This window comes from Anolis carolinensis, chromosome 1 (genome assembly GCF_035594765.1).
Source record: "Anolis carolinensis isolate JA03-04 chromosome 1, rAnoCar3.1.pri, whole genome shotgun sequence".
NCBI classification, from domain to species: Eukaryota; Metazoa; Chordata; class Lepidosauria; order Squamata; family Dactyloidae; genus Anolis; species Anolis carolinensis.
In genome coordinates, this window is record NC_085841.1 from 299204625 (window position 1) to 299227885 (window position 23261).

General features: G+C 36.7%; 1 protein-coding gene and 1 long non-coding RNA gene across 7 annotated transcripts in view; one reads left to right on the plus strand and one right to left on the minus strand.

The window, feature by feature from the left end:
* The window catches only part of LOC100557660 (very-long-chain 3-oxoacyl-CoA reductase), a 184348-nt gene that overhangs the window by 93532 nt on the left and 67555 nt on the right, over window positions 1–23261 (plus strand). For 4 of the 6 annotated variants that reach the window (XM_062967906.1, XM_062967909.1, XM_062967908.1 and 1 more), the window contains 2 exons: window positions 4072–4173; window positions 16490–16566. In XM_062967906.1, the coding sequence (XP_062823976.1) occupies window positions 16540–16566 (27 nt within the window). In that variant the 5' untranslated portion in view covers window positions 4072–4173; window positions 16490–16539. The remainder of the gene's footprint in view (window positions 1–4071; window positions 4174–16489; window positions 16567–23261) is intronic. The other 2 variants (XM_062967910.1, XM_062967911.1) reach the window with 1 other exon arrangement.
* On the minus strand, window positions 21604–22917 carry LOC134295441 (uncharacterized). The gene is made up of 2 exons (XR_010002007.1): window positions 22794–22917; window positions 21604–22177 (listed from the first exon to the last, which is right to left on the minus strand). It is a non-coding gene; the product is annotated as an uncharacterized LOC134295441 (long non-coding RNA).

Here is a 23261-nt window from a genome sequence, read left to right on the forward strand (position 1 = left end):
ATATGGAGGACAGCATTTAAATATGACATGACTACTGCACTAGCTGAAATATTTTTCTTCTGACTGTTCATATGCACAATATAAGCTAGAAGATTAAGAAATCTATGTAATAAAAAAGAACTAAACCACAAAGTGGTCTCAGTCCACCCCACATATCATTGTGTTTAACTCATGACGCATCTACACTGTAGGATTAATGCAGTTTGACATTTCTTTAGATTCCATGGCTCAATGCTATGGAACTATGGGAGTTTTCGTTTTACATTATCTCTAGCCTTCTCTGCCAAAGTGTGTGGTGCCTCACTGCAGGATTCCATGGTATTGTGCCATGGCAGTTAAAGGGGCGTCAAACTGCATTAATTCTACAGTGTAAATGTACTCCAACCTGTAGTGAAAACCCTCCATTTAATTGTAGTAAGTATAGTAAGAGGCCCCTGGTGGTGCAGTGGGTTAAACCACTGAGCTTCTGAGCTTGCTAACTGAAAGGTCGGTAGTTCAAATCCAGGGAGCGGAATGAGCTCCCACTGTTAGCCTCACCTTCTGCCAACCTAGCAGTTCGAAAACATGCAAATGTGACTAGATCAATAGGTACTGCTCCAGTGGGAAGGTAACGGCGCTCCATGCAGTCATGCTGGCCACATGACCTTGGAGGTGCCTACAGACAACCTCGGCTCTTCGGCTTAGAAATGGAGATGAGCACCAACCCCTAGAGTCGGACACGACTAGACTTAATTCCAGGGGAAAACCTTTACCTTATAGTAAGTGGACAGAGAAGCAAATGGTGAAGTGGATGGAAGACAGTAAAAGAGAGCTACTGAATTATGAACCACACCAGGTGACACCAAAATGCTGGTTTTTAAAAAAAAATTGTGCAGTATTTTAGCAGAAATGTACTATATTTAATAAAAAAATTCCTGTAGTTAGATATGATTACAACTTTTTTTCATAACCCTAGGTTAATCTGTACTAAACCAATATGCCCACAAGACTAAAACTCTAAACTAATTTACGTTTTGAATCTTCTAATGTCATGCATTTGTCAGAGCTGCCATTATTACACAATTAAAACAACCCTTAGAATCATGTGGTTTCACTACCAGCATGCAGTTGTTTTCATTGCTCCTGGTTTCTTTAAATAATCGCTGGTTATGTCAAATTTTCTGATACTTTAGCTACAATATTATGGCCTGCTGTGGTATGGAAGGAGATCCACGTGGATGACACCATGAGTTACATGACTTGGTGACACCCACTGGGTCCATGTGTGGACAGCCCTAAATCTAATAGGGAGGAGTGTCTTTATGAACAGTATATATGTTTGATATAAGTTCCCAGTAAAAGAACTGGAAAGCTGTCCAGAACTGGAAAACTGGGATCTAAAATGTCAGGATTGTCATTGGAAAATTCATGTCCTGATTTCAATATATTTTATTTTAAAAAATTAATTCATGGTTCACTTTTCGCAGATTCATTGTTTTGCAGTTTTTCAATAAACTCTAAAAGAATATTACAAATAATAAAAAATTACAATTTACAACCTAAGGAAGGGAGGAAGGAGAAGCCAAAAGAAGAGAAAAGGAGCCCAAGCATTAACAGGAGGAGAAGGAGGTGATTTATCAACACACAATTGGTTGATAAAGACTTAAAATAGTGTGTAACTACTAAAATAAAGTATAAATATTAAAATAAATACAGTGTCCCAACTTTGCGGATTTTCACTTATTGCAGGTGGTCCTGGAACGTAACCCCCGTGATAAGTGAGGGAACACTGTACCAGAGAAGCAGCCTTAAATGGCTGCTTCTTTTGCAATCCTGTTTGAAGATTTTGTTTCATTACCAGGTGTTAAGCAGACAACATAACCAGCAGGAAAGTTAATTTGTCAGGCAAAGTCTGGAATCAGATTAAAGGGGAAAATATAACTAGAAGGAGGAAAAAAATAAATAAGCAGATATATTTTTAAGGAGAAGTGTAGCAGGAGATATAACATAATGAAGTATTCAAAGCTGAAATTTCCTACTTAGCATTAATATACAATGTGGGTAAAGTTACTTTACTTGAAGTATAAAAATATTGGAGAATATACTTGTAACCATATGCTCTTCTTTGAAAACAAGCATTCTACTTGTTTTAAAGAATTTGTATTTACATTCTCTCTCTTTTAAACATATTTCCTCTAAAGTAACTCTATTTAACTAGATGAGTTTAACTTAGCTAATAAGGTTTTCAGCTTGAGGACTACTGCAGAAATATTTAACATTGGCATAATGAAACCTAAAGGCTGTTTGGGAGACATTAAAAGCTCAGTGGCAGTACTTTTGCGAACAGGAAACTTGCTATCACAAAATATATCAGCTTGTACAGAGAAACTGTTTTATTTGCAAATTTTGTATATGGTTATAAATAAAACACAAAGCAATTAACACTGAAGATAATTTGTCAATATTTTTATAGGCAGTCCCCAAGTTATGAACCAGATAGGTTCTGTAGATTTGTTCTTAAGCTGAATTTGTAAGTTGGAACAGGTACATTTATTGTGTGTGTGTGTGTGTGTGTGTGTGTGCGCGCGCGCGCGTGTGCACGTGTGCATGTGCTTTGGCTAGCATAGGGAAGTGTTAACATCCCAGTGGTGTATGTTTTCCTGTCTGTGCTTCTGTTCCGAAGATTTCACCTCACTTTCTGTTCCTATGATAATTGGATTTTGAAAAAAAAAATGGCTTGTTGTGGAAGCGAGGGTTGGTGATAAAGCTTCAATGGAGACACCTTTTCCCCATGATAACTCTTTCAGAAGTGGATTTCCCTTCTGACGGGTAGATTTATCTCACTTCCTGTTGTCTCACCCCCATTCTTAACAATGAGTAGTTTGTAAATCGGGAACTGCCTGAACTTGAAAAAGATGTATCCTCGGAATTATTATTTGCAATAACTAGCATGACAGCAATAATGCTTTTAATAAGGTTCCTATGTATTTTGTAGGTTTTTGTTTTTAAAAATTAAATTGTACTACAGGTAATTGAAATGAATAATCTGTGCCAACAATTCTATAAACAGAAACAATATTCTGAGTAAATTGGCATAGGATTCTACTGTAAAATGCTACAAAACATATTACATTAAGATTATTAAAAGTCCACTGATATCGTTCAGTCACTTCCGACTCTTTGTGACCCGCAGCTCCTTCAAGGTCAAGCGAGTCACTTCAAGGATACCATCCATCCATCTTGCCCTCTTCCTTTTTCCTTCCATTTTCTCCAGCATCATTATCTTCTCCAAGCTTTCCTGTCTTCTCATTATGTGGCTAAAGTACTTCATCTTTGCCTCTAATATCTTTCTCTCCAGTGAGCAGTTGGGCATTATTTCCTGGAATATGGACTGGTTTGATCTTGCGGACCGAGGCACTCTCAGAATTTTCCCCCAACACCACTGATATTAGATACCTCAAATTCTAACCCTATGCAAACTAACTTGAAGTTAAGTCCCATTGAATTTACTGGGTCCTGCTTCAGAGGTGATGTACTAGAGATTGTACTATAAAGCTATAATCCTTTACCTATTCCCCTGAAAGTAGATCCCACTGTATTCAATTGGACATGTTTCAAAATAAGCATACATAAAATTGCACTGCTAAAACAGGCTTTTGTGCTAGAATTTAAATCATGAAGAGGTCATGTGACAGCTAGATAGAATTACTTGCTTAGCCTTCCTAACATTACAGTTTTCTACAATGTTTTAGCATAGGAAAAAATGCTTTTACAACTGTCTTAAATAAAAAGTTCCAAAAAAGATGTATTTTAACAACTTTGAATGTTTTTTTGTTTAAGTGCATGCCCTGAATTCAGTACCCAAAAGATAAGTGGGACTGCTTACTATAAAATAAGCATATCTGTCTATATCTAAGTTTTAAATTAGTGTAACTAAATAAATCTAAAATATTTTCCCCAAGAAAAGTACACATAGAAGAAAAATCATAAAAGTACCTGTATATGGTGGAAAAGACTGTCCTCACACCTCTCAGTTTAATATGCAACTAACTTTTCTATCCATTTTCTCATTATATATGCTTTCATTTTCAGTATTAGAGTTGCATTTGCTAAAATGATAATTATAGCCTGAAGAAAAGGCTATAGCCTGAAAGACTATGGAACTCCCCATTCTACAAGAGACAGCACACGAAGGTAAATGTTAAAACATTAAAAATTTAGTTTTACATCTAATAATTAAATATCATTAGCATGCTAAATTATATCTTTTAAAAAATTCTACCTTTGGCTATTATCTAATTTATAGCTGGATCAGGAGCATCTATATCCATTACATTTATTCCAAACTAACCTGATTAACAGTTATTTTTTAAGGCTAATAGAAGAATCCAAATCAAAAGTGTGACTAATGAGGTTGATTATTTAGTCACCAAATATTATTTGATTTCAGTATTAGCATACATTGAAAGAAATATCTGTAAATGCTTTTTTTCTAATATGTTCCTCAGACCTTTCATCAATTTCTGTTGGGTGGAGGGGATTAACTATTGTTTGAGGCCTCCAGTAATTTTTATTATTATCAATGAAAGACAATATGACAAAATCCTGATTCTAAGCACAGACAAGTCTTGCTTCGAAGTGAACATGCATCACTGTAGCTCGTTAATAATAGTATCCTACAGATGTCTCTTATCTAATAAAGATATAAAGCAAAGGGAAGCTAATTTCTCAGTTAATTTTACCCTGATTTACATCTCTTAGCTGATCCATGCAGTAATTTCAGTTTATGGTGTCCAATATATTATGTTTAAGGAATACCCGATTTCACTGTAACCAAACACACAAAACCATGCTTTTGAGATCTAATACAGTGCAGACTGTTGAGGGGCCAAATAATCATTTGAAAAAAAAAATACGAACAAATTCCTATGCACACTGCACATGGCTTATTTGTAGTGCAAAAAACCCAACAACAACAACAATGAAAGAGCAATACAATATTTAAAAATAAAAACAATTTTAACTAACATAAACCTATGAGGATTTCAATGGAAAGTGTGGGCCTGCTTCTGGCCAATGAGATAGTCAAGTTAATTAGGATTGTTGTTGTGTGCCTTCAAGTCATTTCAAACTTTGGGAAAGCTTAAGTCTAAAACTGAGGACGGGGGGCAGGTAAATGACCTTGGAGGGCCACATCCGGCCCATGGGCCTTGGTTTGGGGACCCCTGCTATATAGGATATTGAGTTGCGGTGGGTTAAACTCTTGCTGACCTAAAGGTTGGCAGTGAGATGGAGTGAGCTCCTCTCTGTCAGCCCTAGCTGACATGAAAGAAGCCTCCCAATAAAATGGTAACACATCCTGGCATCCCCTGGGCAACATGTCTGTAAACGGCTGAGTCTCTCACACCAGAAGCTACTTGCAATATGTTCACTTCTGATACGACAAAAAAAAACTATATAGGATTTATATAGTATGTTTGCCCAGTGCTAGCAGTACAGACTCACAAAATGCAATAGAATATTTTTTTAAAAAGAAATCCATTCCGTAGTATTAATGGTTTTACTATATCTTAAATCAACTGTGTGATAAACCAATGTTAAGCACAAGAGCTAAATTCACTATTAGTCCCAACTAGATTAAACCCACTGAAATGAATGGAAGTCATTAGATACAAGAAATATAAATTCCATATCTTTCAGTGGCTTGGCCTAGTTGGTGAGCAACATTGAACTGAAGAATCGTTTCTGTTTATGTAACAACATTCTAGTCTACATAAGGACCACCTAACATAGCATGGCCCAAACACAGGTCAAGGAACATGAAAGGCACTGCAGACTAACTCAACCTGAGAAGTCAGCCATAGCAGAGCACCTGATGAACCAACCTGGACACAGCATATTATTTGAGAACACAGGAATGCTGGACCACTCCAACAACCACCATGTCAGACTACACAGAGAAGCCACTGAAATCCAGAAACGTGGACAATTTCAACAGAAAGGAAGAAACCATGAAAATGAACAAAATATGGCTACCAATATTTTAAAAACTCTAAAATTAGGACAGTAAATAAAGAACAACATTCTGAAAACAGGGGAATTCCAGACAAGAACCAATCAGGGCCAGCTAATACCTCCCAACAAAGGATTCCCCTAGGCAGGAAGCAGAAAGACTTTAAAGCTGCAAGGCTATTTAATGCTAATCAAGATGACCAATTGCAACATTTACACTTGCCTCCAACAGACAAGAGTTCTTTCTCCCACCCTTGACATCATTCCACAAATATATAAACACCACTTGCCTAGTTTCCAACAGACCTCACAACTTCTGAGGATGCCTGCCATAAATGTGGGCAAAATGTCAAGAGAGAATGCTTCTAGAACATGGCCACACAGCCCGGAAAACTCACAGCAACCGAACACTCTAGTACTTTAAATTTAGTGGTCACTTGATACATTTATCGAAGTATCCTAAAGAGTACTATCTAAAAATCTGTCTTAGTCTTTTCCAGTTTAAAGAAAATATATTGCAAGTTGTTTTGGAATGGTAGTACGTTCCTATATTTCAGGGAACTAAACAATAATACAATGCCCTCTACGTCACTGTATCTAGGAGCAGCTGAAAGGTTTACATAATACAAAAAATAGGACATTAAGAAGTAGTTCAGTAAAATTATCTTTGTGCTTAATGCAAAAAGATCAGTGTTTAACATTCTAATATATATAAATTAGCTTCAGTCATTCAAATGCTCATTTGTCCTTTTCACAAAAGTGAATAATAATAATAATAATAATAATAATAATAATAATAATAATAATAATAATAAAACTTTATTTATACCCCGCCACCATCTCCCCAACGGGGACTCGGGGCGGCTTACATGGGGCCATGCCCAGACACCATACAATATAACAAAATAAAATAAAAAATCTGTAAAATTTGGTTTTAAAACATAAGGAGCTTTTACATATTATAAAACACAAGGCTGTGTAATGTACTCCAACTGTAATGTACATACAATCTTGATAAGAAGTAAAAACAGAAGTGAAGCTATCCTGAACACATGTAAAACGACTTGCACTTAAAGTCATAGACAAGGATCTATGTACATCCACTGTGGTTTTTTTCTTGTTGTTTTTTCTTCTTTTCTTGGCAATAGCCCACCACATTACTGTAGTTTGTTTTGAGAAGTTCCTCCATGATAGTAATAATGATTTTCCATTTAGCACACATGAGACCATTTAAAAAAGTATTTAAAGCCAAAGCTTCCTTATTCTTTGGACACTGGCTGCAAAGCCCACAGTTTCGCTTATGATATAGTCAGTGTCTGTGTCACTGGACACCACTAAAGCTGAAGGTTCCTTTTAAAGCAGTTTCTGACACTTGCTTGTGTTTCAAGAGCTCAGACCTTGAGCTTTAAGAATAATGTTATAGCAATGGATAGATTCATTCTGCATGATGTACTAAGAAAAGTTCTTAAATGAGAACACAGCCATGCTCTTACACAACTTTTCATTTCCAATGACATGAGCACAGTAACATTTATCTTGGTGCATTTATCTTAGTAACAACTGGTGCCATTCATGTCAGCAAGCCAGTGAATCAGCTCTGGCTTTGAGTCTGAATAATAAAAGAGCTGTCCCTGATGATAACCATAGGCCTAAAGTATGTAGTGTACATTTTGATTTATCCTTTAACATTTGGCCTAACTTTTAACTCTCAAGCTGTATCCACACTACAGAATTATAGCAGCTTGAACCATATTAACTCTCATGGCTCAATGCTGTGGAATTCTGGGACTTGTAGTTTTGTGAGATTAGGGCGCCATCTATACTGTCATATAGTCCCATTTTTGAATGCAGATTATCTGATTTAAACTTGATTATATGGCAGTGTAGACTCGTGTATTCCAGTTTAAAGAAGATAATCTGCATCCAGAAACTGGGTTATACGGCAGTGTAGATCTAACCTCATATAATCCAATTTAATGCACTTACACTGCATTATATGAGTCTATACTGACTACCTAATGCAGTTTGAAACAAGACAAGAGCAATAATTGCATTCAATTTCATTTTTAACCATCTCTTTCAAAATTAACCCAGTCTTTAAATACAGGTTGAATATCTCTCATCTGAAATATTTGTGACCAGAAGTGTTTTGGATTTTTTTGTGATTTTGGAATATCTATATTAGCATATATATGTACATAATGATGTATCTCGAAGACGAGACCCAGGTCTAAACATGAAATTCACTGGTACACATAGTCAGAAAGTAGTATTACATGATATTTTAATAATTTTGTGCATGAAACAAAATTTGTGTACACTGAACCACCAGAAAGCAAAGATGTCATTATTTTAGTCATCCATGTGGACAATTTTGTACGTCAGAATCCTGAATTAGGGATATTCGACCTGTAGAAATGAAACAAATTCCACTGTCACTGAACTTAGGGTCTGAGTTCTGCATTTCATAAGATGGCTCCAAAAGCCAATAGGGAATAGCCTGTTAATATTTATTATGGAGGACCACATAAGAATCTAATAATCACCATGCATGCATCTACACTGTAGAATTAATGAAGTTTAACACCACGTTAATTCTCATGGTTCAGTGCTATGGAATCCTAAGCCATAGTTTTATAAGATCTTTAGCCCTCACTCAAAAAATACTGGTGGCTCAGCAAACTACAAATCCCAGATGGCAAGACCGTGCCAAAATATTTTCATATCATGCTGCTTTTATGGCACTAAATGTCATCAAAGGTAAGGAATCTCAAAAGACAGGGTGACAACACTGCCTAGTGTAACAAGTCAGAATACAAGAATCCTTGGAAATGTTGTAATGAGCTGTCCTTGGAATTGGTTTGGAAACTTGAGCTGGTATAGAATGTATTCTCTAAACTGGTAGAGTATCCTACCATACACATATGGCTATCTCCCTGTTTACAACAGAGAGATAAGCATATATACTTGAGTATAAACAATGACCTCCCCCCAAAACAATGTGGATCATATAATCATAGAATTGGAAGAGACTCAAGAGCCATCCAGTCCAATCCACTACCATTCAGAAAAAGCACAATCAAAGCACCCCTGACAGATGACCATCCAGCCTCTGCTTAAAAACCTCCAAAGAAAGAGATTCTACCATACTCAGAGGCAGAAAATTCCACTGCCGAACAACAGCTCTTACCATCAGGAATCTCTTTCCTGCCATTTGAATCCATTGCTCCATGTCCTAGTCTCCAAAACATCAGAAAACAAACTTTCCCCCTCCTCAGTGTGACATCCTTTCGGATATGTAAACATGGCTATCCTGTCCCATCTTAGTCTTCTTTTCTCCAAGCTAAACGCATCCAGCTCCCTCAGCCATTCTTCGTAGAACTTTACTTCCAGACCTTTGATCAATTTGGTTGTTTGTCTCTAAACACGTTCTAGCTTGACAATATTCTTCTTGAATTGCGATGCCTAGAACTGGACACAATATTCCAGATGAGGTCTGACCAAAGCAGAATAGATGGGTTTAATAGAGGCCTAGCACAAAGGGAGCCCGCCATGTTGCTCTGGCTGCTCCTACTTCTACAGCCAGGGAAGAAGGAACGCCGCTCCGCCCGGTGAGCGAGGGAGGGTGGGCGAGAGAGTAACAGAGTGAGAGTGAGTGCGGGCAGCAGCTATGGCAGAAGAGGAGCCTGGAAGAGGCGGTCAGGCTCCTGTTTCTGCCGCCGTTCCAGCCAGCCACGCCGGGAAACGTGGAGGACTCGGAAGAGGGGGCGGAACTCGTGGAGGACTCCATGTTTCCAGACATTGCCGGCTGGAGCGGTGGCAGAAACAGGAGCCTGGCCACCTCTTCCAGGCTCCTCTTCTGCTGCCCGCCTTCACTCTCTCTCTTTCTTACTCTCGCTCGCTCACCTGCTCACTCACCAGGCAGGCACGAAGCAAGGGAGTAGCCCTGAGGAGGAGAAGCAGCAATGGGGTGGGTAAATAAAATAAATAAATATTTTTCCTGTGTAACAGCGAGTCTGTGATAAGCAAACCACGAGTAGCGGGGGAACACTGTATTCCTGTTTGCTTCAACAATGTGATTGCTGTGATAAAATCCTGGAAATGCTGTGATATAAAACAAATGCAAGCCTGTTTAAACAGCATGATATGCAAAGCTCTAATAGGAGGCAGTATGTGATGCCTTACTATCTCCCTCAAGGTAGTTTAGCACAATAGTTGTATGAGATGATGCAGATTTCAGAAAACAAAGAAGCTGACAAAAAGACCTTTCATGCAACTTCATTTCTTACACACAAAATGTTACTCTGGTTTAAGCTTCTTATGTTCCTCTGTAAATTGTGCCTTAAAATCTCAGCCATATTGTTATACTAAAATGACCCCCCATACCTTTTCCCCCACTTCTTTTACCCTTCGCTTTTTATATATAGGCCACTGTGTATAGTGGGACTTAAGCATTCGTGGATTTTGGTATCCGCAGGAGGATCCTAAAGCGAACTGTAGTAGATACCAAAAGGCATAGCAAACATTGTGTTTAAGGTACTATAGAACTTTTGTTGTTCAAAGACAGAATCTCTATGATTCAAATGTGCCACATAACCTTAAGCCTTGATTCAGAAGTGCCTTACACAGAATTTAATGGACCTTATCCCTACTAAATATGCCCCCAAAACATAACTGTGTGCTTATATTCCACTGTTTCAGAGGGCTTCTAATTATGGACTCTCTTATCTGTAATTTTACCTATATTTTATGTGTTTATGGCACTTGTATGTGCTTCTGTAAACCACTCCTAGTTCTTTTTGGGAGATGGTGGCAGGGTATAAATAAAGTATTATTATTATTATTATTATTATTATTATTATTATTATTATTATTATTATTATTATTATTATTATCCTGGCAGTTAAAGTGGTGTCGAACTGCATTAATTCTACAGTTTAGATGCACACTTTGTCACTGGTTATTGGATAGATGTGTGTTGTCCTCCAAATAAGCCTGCTTTCCATGACTTACAGTTTTCAGATGTTGCTAAATTAGAGCTCTCATTTTCCCCATCCAGTAGGACCAGTGGCCGTGAATGATAGAAGGTATAATCCAATAATATCTTAGTCTATTTGCTTGCCTGGAATCTGTTTTTGGGATTCCTATCTTGAAGCCAAACATTAGTCTAGCCGATAAACTACACTGGCTCTCACATAAAGACTTTATTTAGATAAGTATTTTGCAAGCCAGATGGTTCTAAGTTTTTTTAAGCCATAGGCACTTACTCCTTTTTTTCTTCCTTTTGGTATTAAGTGTATTAGTGTGCTGGTTCTTCACAGTGTGGTTATCCTGAGCTCCTAAAATTCAGGCAAGTTTAAATCTCAAAATAACTAAAAATAATATCCAGCCAGAGTCCATAATTTTGTCAAGATTGTGTTCCACACTGCAAACATGTAATTTTCTTACTTTGGGGTATATTTTGTCTTAGATTTCTGATTAATAATTAAGAGCACAGACTGATTTGAAAGTACCAGACTTTGTCCTTTTCTTTCTGACTTTATGGTGGTTTAAAATAAACTGATCAGGGGAGCTGACATAGAAAATCTCTAATTGTACCTGAATTTGACATAAAATTATTCTAGAATAAACAAAGTATGTATGAATCTCCAAAACAAAACTGAAAGAACAGGAATAAAACCTGGGATTCCCTGGTCTTTTTCATCAGTCTGGATGAGACCATAGGTTGCAATGTTTTAGAGCTGCCAGACTGAGAACCAGTGATGACTCATTTTCTTTTAATGCTTGTGTAGAAAAGGGAAGTTCAGCAGGTGCTGTTTGTCACAAAACCAGATAACAAGCAAATTCCCTATTCAACAGACCCATTAAGGGTGCAAGAGGTGTCTCCAGTTTTCACTCTGGAAACCCTAACTGGTCTGAAGATTGCAACAGATTTTCCATCCAAGTGGCACATTTTAAATCTCCGCTTTTCATTTCTGTTCAAAGTTTCCAATACAGGAGTTTAATTTTTAACCCTGCCATTTGCCATTGATCTCTGTGCCATTGTATATAATAGAGCTTGGACATCCATGGGTTTTGGTATCCACAGCAGGAACCAATCCCCAGTGGTTAGCGGTGGCTTGCTGCAATTTATGTTATTAGCCAAAAACAAGTTGAACAAAAGAAAGAGCCATAACTCAGTGATGGAGTCCAAACCTATTTGCAGAAGTTCCCAGGTTCAATTCCCAACATCTCCAGGTAGAGCTATAAAAAAAATCTGGCCTGAACCCCTGGAATGTTGTTGAATTAATGCTGGTTGGCACCACTGTAACTGCCAGGGCTCAAAGCTGTGGAATCCTAGAAGCTGTGGTTTGGTGAGGCTAAATACCTTGTAAAACTACAACCCCTCGGATTCCATAGCATTGAGCCATGGCAGTTAAAGAGAGGTCGAACTGCATTAATTTGACTATGTAGATGCACCCTTAGGCAGCTTCCTATGTAGCTAGCCACAACCAATTCTAATGTTAGGCAGGATTCAGCAGTTCCTTTGGATGTGACAAAAGGGCAGCACATTTTAGTTATTTCATTTCATTGACAAAAAGCTGGTTTTCACAGCCAGGAAAAAGAACTTGTGGAACTAGCATTGGGTACTTTGCACTTTGATGTAGAGAAATGGGTATATTTTCTGGCCTCATCTCTAGGTTTGTGCTCCATATAACCTATTCCATGTTGGGTCTGAAGAGCAATCTTTTCTTCTGTTGCCCTGCAGATTCTTAAAAAATCGAAATGCAGTGAGCTCAAACCAGTTTCTTTCAGATCCAGTCTGAGATATGTCCTGTCCTTAACTTAGTCATGCTAAATGTTCTGTAAGATTGGATACTGTTTTATTTAGACAAAATTCATCAAACACTACAGAGATATCTAAAACTGTCCTGATGGGAAGATCTGACATAGACATCATAATTGTGTCCATGCTGCTTGCAAGGCTAGCTTTTCTAAGTGTTTTGGTTTTATTTGTAAATGGCAGCAGGAGGGGAAATATCTATCCCAGTTTTAGGTTGGAGTTTCTTATACTGGGACACAGAGGAGCTTTGAGTCAATGGATTCAGTGGCTTCCTACCCTGTATGCAGAATGATCTGTTTTGATGGTTATTTCTGGCAGGAAAACTGCATGCTGTAGTGATTTGTTAGGAACAATCCCAGTTAATTCTTTGTTATCCCCATTTTTCAGCTACTTTTAAAATGCTCAAGTTTCTCTCTCCTCCTCCCACTTATCCATTTCCCCCCGCAACTATTTCATTTCTTATAGTCTGCATTCAAATTGAGAGCAAAGAGAGGACCGGGCAGAATCTTGCCCAGTAAGTGCAGGCAAAAGCAAATTGCTGCAGTATTTCCTATTTGGTTTTTTCCCCTCACCAGTACATTTTGCCATTTTGACCACACTGTGAAGTTGCATAGCCACATGCATCCTGGTTTTCATCTGTGAAATATAGTTGGAAACTGCAGGCAGTAGCTTCACTTTCACGAAGTTTTCCATTGTATATGTATGTGGGGTTTGAGAGAGATGGCAGCTCAACCTGTCATTGAACTTCCTTGTTATAAACAGGATAAGGTCCTTCATAGGACATGAGTCCTTTTCCAGCCAGTGGATCTGAAGTTCCATATTACATTTACACTCTAAGGTTTATACAGTTTGACTCCACATTAACTGCCCTAGCTCTGTGCTATGGAAGCAGTAAAATTGTAGTTTGACAAGGTCTTAAGTCTTCTCTACCAAAGAATGCTGGTGCCTGACCAAACTGCAACTTCCATGATTCTATAGCATTGAGGCATGGCAGTTAAAGTGGTGTCAAACTGCAATAAATTCACAGTACGCATGCCCCCTGAGGGCTAGGATTTGCCCTAAAAATGTTCCTATATTTTCTTTCTCATGACTTTATCCAATAAACTACTAAGGCATAACTAACAAAGCTGGAAATATATAATATATGTATTTCTATGTGTGTATATAATATATAAAAAAATACAATGAAGTCACTGAGGTTTCAGCTGAAGCTTAACCCAGGCATGGAAAACAGGGAGGTCAGTGAAAGTTATATCTCTTTCCCCTCATGCCATTTTTGACTACTTTTACCTGACTAGTTAGCTATGGAAAGGTTTTGACATCCTGTTTTTATTGCTGTGCTTCTTTTATGCCTAATATATTTGTAATGTATAGCAGCAGTATTTCACACACACCCTTTTTTTAGACCTTAATATTTCATGGATGAGGACACAAAAGCGGAGAGGTAAGGGGAAAGGAACAAATACTAATTCTTCTCCTTATTGAATATCCCATACTAGTGATTTTAGTTAAGCCTATGTAAGAAAATACTTAAATAAATGCAAAAAAAGAGTTGACAGAATTATAGAGTTGTCAAAAGTAGCTCTTTATTTTGAAGCAAATTTGAGCTTAGATACCTTTTTAAAAGGGGTTTACAGAAAAAGGAATAATAATAATTAGTATATTATACAACGGCAGCATTTGTTACACAACCAAACAAAGGCTTGACCCAGCTGTTTTTAAAGCTAAATTCAATTTTATAACATTTGTCTCTAGAATTCCATACACAGTGCTGTATTCTAATTTGGAATAATCATTCTAGGCAATGAACATAATTTAGAATTTTAATATGAATGTAGTATCTTTAGCTTCACATGAAATGACTACTTCTGTTTCTTCAAGCTCAGCCCTTGTCTGGATGATTTTTTCTTAACACTGGATATATACATTCAAATATGCCTGTGTGTCTCATAGCATTTTCTTTGGAAACTTCATATACATGTATAGGGCATGAATTTAAATATTTTTAAAATGTTGCTTAGAATGGTCATAGGAACAGGAGGCAAACAAACAAAAGTGAAAACTGACTGTGGCAGGAGACCACAGAGAAACAAAAAAAAAGGCTAATGCATAACCTCATATGTGAAACTCAAAATATCTAGCAGGTTATATTCAAAAGTAATTCAAAATCCTCTTATGTTTTTTATAATCTTAAAAGTATTAGGTTTCTTCCTAGATGAATTTTGTTTGGCTCCCTGTGTATCCTTTAAATGTAGTTTTAAAAGGGTTCCTTCAGATGTATTTTTTTAGCTGTGTTCCCGAATCTAATTTATGTAAATCAGAAAAAAGAAATGATGAAATTTTATTGTCAGAATACACAATTCTCAATCATTTTTTTTTCAAATCATTACATCATTAGATGAGTTAATTTGTTTTTTCTTGGGTTTTTTTTAAGGCAAGGAATTAATATTAAATAAATTCTCTGTGTGGCAGAATTTGGTCTATCAGAACGAAACAAGGATATAGTACGAAAACTGATAGTACGACTCCCTCAATCCATTTTAACTTTCCTTTCCTAGGTTCAGGTTAAAATGCAATTTAGTATGAGATTGAATATAAAAAGCTAGGAAGCTTTAAAAAAGCTATCTGCTTAATTATATGTAGCAAAAGCACAAAGAAAGAAAAGTGGCCAAAACTTTTGGTTTCAATATTAGATGCAAACATTTTCTTCCTTCTTCTTGGCTGCCAACTTTCATATTAGGGAGACCCACCCCATATACTTTGAAACAATGACTGAAATGCCATTGAAAGAGTAGATACAAAATAACATTTCTACAAACATTTTGTTGGGGCAGAGAGGAGCAATTTGAAATAATTAGTTTAACTCTTGGACTTCTGTCCCATGATTGCCTTTTTAAAAACCAAAAAGGTAATGTATTTGGCTTTTTCTCATTAAATGATAGCTTTTAAAGAATGCTTTTGCTTTCTGCCATTTTCTGGATATTACACATTCATAATCGAAACATTTTATGTGTTTGTGATGTTAAATACAAAAAAATTCCCTCATTAAAATATTGGATATTGTAAAAGGATGTTATATATAGAATGTTTGCTTGTCTTCTGTGGTTACTAATTTTTTATATATATCAGAACAGATGCAACATTGTTGTATAATACACAAATTTGATAAATTAAAGGAACAGCAAGAATAAATTGCCCTGATTTAGAAATAATCAACTGTTTGATATCAGTAGTGGAAAGGGGGCAATGAAAATTAATACAGTATCTTGTATTTTCCTTATTCCTGTGAATATGGGACTCTTTTCGCCTGAACAAAAACTTACCTTTTTATTTTCGATGTATCTTAACATTGTAAACCATTTCTTTTTTCAAGTAGGAGTATTTGGCATGCAAAGTTAAGCAAAACATTAAACAGGCTATACTGTTGAAAAACACAGGCCCCAAGTTTTAATTTAATATTTGTGGCCCTGATTGGGATCTTGCATTAGTAGATATACGAGAAAATTGGCATCAAATGTACTGTAATTTCTTTTTTTTAATTTCTTCAATATCCTTTCTTATACATATATATATGTAATCAGGTATATCATAACCACCCCTTTGGAAATGTAAGAATTCTAACTCTGTTTTGATCATTTTTAATGGTCTTTGTCTGATAATTTTCTTTCTCTTTAGTTTTCCAGGAAATGCTGAGAGATCCAAATTTCAAGCACATGTCATGACAGATGAAAGATACAGGTTACTTTATACAGGTAAAGCTCTGGATTATATTGCCTAAACATTTTAATGGTCTGAGAAATAATTGTAGAGGAATTGTGCAATATGACATATTTGGTCCTTAGGATAATAAGCTCTGTATCACATGCAGTAAAAAAAACAAAATTGAGTTTTATCTGTTTTGACATTGTGAAACATGGTACACAGATAGTTTCACTGATTGGTCTCATGTCAGAAATTCAATATAATACCCTTAAAAATTAAGTCACCTCATGCTAATTGTATGTAAAATAAATTTGTTTCATAATAAAAAACAAAATTCCATGTAGAAGTTTTTTGTTGATTATGTAGTAACTGCAGTTTAAGCAGTATTTTCTAATCTATAATGATGTAGTAAACTTTCCAGAATGGAATATTTAGAAAAGAAGCACTATTGACTAGATATATTTGTCAGGTAAACCAAATAGAAATGATTGAGAAGCATGCAAGATCTCTTTGCCATTTCTGTTTTATGAGGTTCAGCCTGAATTGACCAATATGATATTTGTAAAGATAGACTAAAATTGACTGCAGTATATCAAACATTTGTGTTTGTTGATTTTGATGGCTGGGCTATTTCTGATGACTCCATTTGTTAATAATGTAGAAAGAATTTAGATGCTGTGTTAAGGATATTTAATATTTTTACCTGATCTGGGCTTTGAATTATTAGAGATGATATCTAATAGTCTGAGATAAAGAAATGTTAAAAACTAGTTGACTGTTAGCTACTTCTATGGCTCACCTGCTGTGTATCATGTCTTTATTTTACACTAATTTAAAAAAAACCCTACAAATCACTAAATTCTAGTCAGTAAAAATTGATTGGTATTATTTTTAAGGAAAAACAGATTCAAAACAGCTCACAATAAAAAAAACTCCATTCTGTTGTGAGGGTTTTCTTAAGAAGCAAAGGGAAAGCTTGTTTACATGTGATAAAATAATTATGAACTGAAAAAAACAATACAAAAATATTATGTCACAGTTTTCTATGAACAAATTAAATGTTAATTGGTATTTTTGTTCCTTTGTGAGGAGAAAGAAAGATTTCTGTTTGAAACTAAAAATAGTGCAGTGATAAAATATTATTCTTGAATATGGCCAAATATGTATGCATCTTTTAAACCAAATTGTAACTTACTGTCAATATTTTAAAGCACAGCTAGAACTATATGACACTGAAATACCTTTTTTATTTATGTGACTTTTATAAATGTCTTACATTCCTGTATCTGGGTTGAGGCCTAGTTAAATGACCAATTGTACTTTTCTAACTTGGTTCATTAATTTGGAAAGTTAGGATATTAATAAAAATACAATACAATAAAACCCTAATATAAAGACCATATAAGTAGTCAGCTTTAAAAGTGGCACATTCATGTAGTGCAACATACATAAGAATGCCATCCTCATATTGGGAGAAAGACTGTATTATGATTTAGGAGGTGGTTTATAGGCACATAGGAATTATAGGAGCAGGCCTGTAATTATGTTCCATGTTTACTTTCACACTTTCTACATCTCATGTGGTCATTTGTCTCTTTCAATATGCGCAAGATGCTTGTGGCATATTTGTAATGTATGTGTGTATTACAAAAAAGCCACAAACACAAATGTAGAAACTAGAAAGTAGATAGATATAGATATATATTTACACACACAGTCAAGTAACCAAGCTGTGAAAGATTTGTTTTTCCCATGACAATGTTAATTATGTAATGCTAGCCGTTGTAGGATTGGCTTTGTTGCTGGAAAGTGAAAATGATAAACTAAAGGACTATGCCGACCATTAGATGTGTAAACTTAGGAGCAGTATTTGCAGTGACTTGTTTTTGTATTGGCTTCAGAGATGAATGGAGAATGTGGCAAAGGGATGGGTTTCCTTCTAAGCAAAGTACAAACTGGTTTAGATAAAAAAAATTATATTCAGAGTCAGATTTTACAGAGTTGTGTTGGAGTGTGTTATTATAAGTTGCTTTCTTTGAAAGGAAAGATTTCTGCTTTTTTGTTTGGACTGCTTTGTAAAATAAACGATTAGGAAAGTGATTGGAATTGCAAGTTGACGTCTATGTTTTGTCCACTTTCCAGTGTCGTAGTATTGCATTTTTCTCTGGAAATTTTAAAGATGAAAACAATTAGCTAAAGAAGACTATCCTGAGCATCCGATATGGAAGCTTAGAGCATTATTTGGAATGGCTTCTCCTAATATTGGTTTCAAAGATGTGTCACAAAGGGATGCACTGCCTTCTGAACAAGTTATCAGTTGGGAAAGATGGTTTAAGATTTAATAAATTGTACTGAAAGTCAGATTTTACAGAGGTGTGTTGGAGTGCGTTATTATAAGTTGTTTTCTTCCAAAAGAAAGATCCCTACTTTTTGTTTGGACTGATTTGTTTTCTTGGTCTAAAATGAATTAGAAATTGGGGAGCAATTAGAATTGCAAGTTGATATTTGGGATGACATTTTGTCTGCTTTTTAGTGTTGTTCAGAGGCCACATTTATTTTGAAATGTTTGAATTGTTTCAAATCAATATAATACTACATGATGTCAATCTGTTAAGTCTAAAGAATTGCTAACCAAAGCATCATGTATATTGCCATATAGTGCTGTTTCAAAGTGCATTATATGACAATGTAGATGGGGCCCAAATAACATCTTCATGGTGGTAGAAAGGAGACTAACGAGGGTGGGTTTGGATGAATTACTCTGGCTGGGAAAAGAGGAAGCAAGAAACACACAATTTAAATGCCCAGTTGTGAACATTTTTCTGTAAAATGATGAGGTTTACTTGAATATTTTGTGTGATGCTCTGTTTATCTCTAGGTTAAATGTTCAGCCTATTTTAGATTTATGGTTTATTTTTCTGAATATTGTTGTGTATGTACAAAGTTTCCTGGCTTTTCAAAGATGGAGGGAATTGTATTTAACTGTTTAGATGGATTTTAACTGTGAATTTTTGAATGCTGCATGTGTTTAATTCTATTTGAATGTTTGCATTTTTGTAATTTTAAATCATGTGTTAATGCTTTTATGTCAAGACGCTTTGAGTCCCTTTTGGGGAGATAAAAAGGGAGAAAATAAATATAATAATATAGTGTAAGATAACACTATGTAACAAAATTTGAAAAAAAAAACTGTTCCTGGTTTGAAAGTGTTTTTCCTGTTTAATTGTGCCGTACTTACTTTGAAAATAGTTGGTATACTCCAGAAACTTTATTTTTGTGGCTGATGGTAGTACTATTATTTCCTTCAGTGTGGACCAGCCATGGGCAAACTTCAGCCCTCTGGGTGCTTAGGAGGCCAAGGGGGAAAAGGAAAGGGCCTGCGGCTATTAGGAATTGTGAGAGTTGAAGTCCAAAACACCTGGAGGGCCCAAGTTTGCCCATGCCTGGTCTAGACTTCATTTGTAATTGTCATTAATGAGAATATGCCCTTTTAAGCCTTTGTACAGACCACTAAAACAAAGTTTTTGCAATTTAATAAACTTTTTCCATGTTTTTATGGTACAGCAAATTAGGAAATTACATTTATAATCCAGGAACAAAAATTGTGTTACATAGTGTAATATACCGATACTGTTTTGAATATTTGAGGGAGAGAAACATAGTGAGTGTGTGTATGTATGTGTGTGTATGTGTGTGTTTAAAAAAAACTTTAAAAACTCCTGAGAAATGATACGTTTTCAGAATGGGTTGTCAGTCATAATTTTGTTTCTTTATACAAGTTGAGAAGCCTTTACCTGGAATTATGAAATCTGAAAAAATAAAAAAATTATCCAGATGGGTGGTTGAAATAGTGACACCATGGCCTTCCGACAGTTCAATGTACACAAACTTTGTTTCATGCGCACAGTAATTAAAAACATTCTGTATAAAATTACCATCAGGTCATGGGGATGTAGTGTCTATGAAACATAAATTAAATTTTGTTTCAACTTGAGTCCCATCTCATAGATGTCATGGATATATGCAAGTGTCCCATATACATAATATATCAGGGGGGAATCAAAATAGATCAAACGTTTGCTTCAAAGTGTTGTCAACGGCTTTCATGGCCGGAATCACTGGGTTGCTGTGAGTTTTCTGGGCTGTATGGCCATGTTCCAGAACATTCTCTCTTGACATTTTGCCCACATCTATGGCAGGCATCCTCAGAGGTTGTGAGATCTGTTGGAAACTAGGCAAGTAGGGTTTATATATCTGTGTAAGGTCCAGGGTGGGAGAAAGAACTATTGTCTGTTGGAGGCAAGTGTGCATGTTGCAATTAATCACCTTGATTAGCATTGAAAAGCCTTGCAGCTTCAAGGCCTGGCTGCTTGCTGCCTGGGGGAATCCTTTGTTGGGATCTGTTCACTGGCCCTGACTGTTTCATGTCTGGAAGTCTCTTGTTTTCAGAGTGTTGTTCTTTCTTTACTGTCCTGATTGTAATACTGGTAGCCAGATTGTGTTCATTTTCAAGGTTTCCTCCTTTCTGTTGAAATTGTCCACAAGCTTGTGGATTTCAGTGGCTTCTCTGTGTAGTTGACATAGTGGTTGGTTGTTAGAGTGATCCAGCCTTTCTATGTTCTCTAATAATATGCTGCGTCCAGGTTGCTTCATCAAGGGCTCTGCTATGGCTGACTTCTCTGGCAGTTAGTCTGCAGTGCCTTTCATGCAGTTCCAACACCTCCCAATAAAGTTAAGTAATGCAATAAAACAATTATCCCATGGGCAGTAGTAATATTCGAGGCGCAATTGATTTGAGTAATCTGCATCAAATGCAGGGTAACTTAAAAGTGTCCAGCTTCATTGCGTGTATTTGGTGAGAATATGTGAGAATATCCTGTCACCCGATGTTAATTTTCTTGCAGCCTTTTGATTGTTTATTGTCAGAAATCAATCAGGGCCAGCCAACACCTCCCAACAAAGGATTAAATGGTGGCCAATTGCAATATTCACACTTGCCAAAAAAACCAAAAAAAACAGACAAGTTTTTTCTCTCAACTGGGCTTTCCACAGATATATAACCCTCACTTGCCTAGTTTCCAACAGACTTCATAATCTCCGAGGATGCTTGCCATAGATGTGGGCGAAACGTCAGGGGAGAATGCTTCTGGAACATAGCCATACAGCCGGGAAAACACACAGCCAACGCAGTTTGGTTCAAGCTTTTTGATTCAGGGATACTCAACCTGTAATTTCACAAGATGTAATAAGAGGATTCAAACAAGAAAGGACTGAACAAATGAACTTGCACTTTGCAGTAAACACGTTGCAGAACTGTCATTGCTTGGCATAACTTGTAGAATAGTCTTAGGCTAAAATTGTCTTGGATGTTATTTGGAAGCTGCTTCTGGCATAAGAACAGCTTTCGTTTCGCTGGCTGCTTTCGAAAGAGCCTAAAATAGCTCGCATCGTGCTTTGGCGGCACGAAATTGGCTGCAGGCAGGCACCCAAGGGGTTAAGCTTGGGTTTGGGCGGGTGCATTGTGGGAGTTGTAGGCGGTAAGGATGCCGGCAGGGGCCAAAAAATACGGCCGCTTCTTCCTGTCATGGCCGCTGGCAGGGAGGAGATTCCATTCACCCGGTTATTCGATCCCTTTCTTCTGAATACAGCAGAAATTAGGACCTGCCGAAAGATAAGGATGAGCTGCTATTGATTTACTGACAAGGAATAACTAAAGAAGGCGATGGCTTGTCAGTCACTGCCAATGCTTTGGTCTTCCGAGATTTTGGACTTCAGTTCCCAAAATTCCTGGCGATTGGCTCAGCTGGCCGGGGCTTCTGGGAGTTGAAGTCCTAAAGGCCTGGCCTGCTTCAGGGCCTGCTCCTGGGCTCTCCTTCAGGGTCTGCTCTCTAGAGCTCTGTATCCCATGGCCTTGGTGCTTGTAACTTAATAGTAACAGCTGACAGGCTCCTTCGAAAGGCCTTTACAGACCAAGTGCCCCTTGTCTGAAAGGCTTGGGACCAGAAGTCTTCAAGAGCTCAGATTCTTCCAGGTGTTGCAGTATTTGAATATATGGGACAGAATTCGCATAGACACAAATACAAACAATCCATCAAAGCCAACAGGGAACTCTGGCGTGGACTGGTCCACGAGGTCACAAAGAGTCCGAAACGACTGAGTGAATGAAGAGGATCAAAGCAAAAAAATATATAATAAAATATAGTTTTAAAATAACAAAACAGTCAAAAACAGAAATTCAATAAACCATAAGAATATGAAATAGCCACGCAATCAATACCTTTATTATCCTGCCAGGCAGGTGAGCAGCCTCCTGCTATGCAGAAAAAAAAGTAAAACTGCCCACCCCCAGCATTCAGTGAGTGGGGTTTTATACCTTTTCTTCCAGAAAGTTTCTATTTCACTACATCATCATTCAGGTGTATTGTTCCTAACAAGCTAATTGGGTGGGTTGTTGCTCATGAGTAGTAGAAAGTTTCTAATTATCTTAACTTTTCTTTTTCTGTAAAGCATGTGATTTCCTAGAAATCATGTGTGTCTAATGTCCAATCATCTTATTCTCTAAATGATTATCAATTAAGCATTATAAATCCACCCATTAACATGCCTCCCATGCTGAATAATGTGTCATGTTCTTATTTGCAGGCAGTTTCTTAGCTTCTTTTATGAGTGGGCTTTCCCCCTCACCATTGTCACTAGTTGACCACCTTGTACATTCTGATTTTAATTTCAAAAATATGTACAGCCC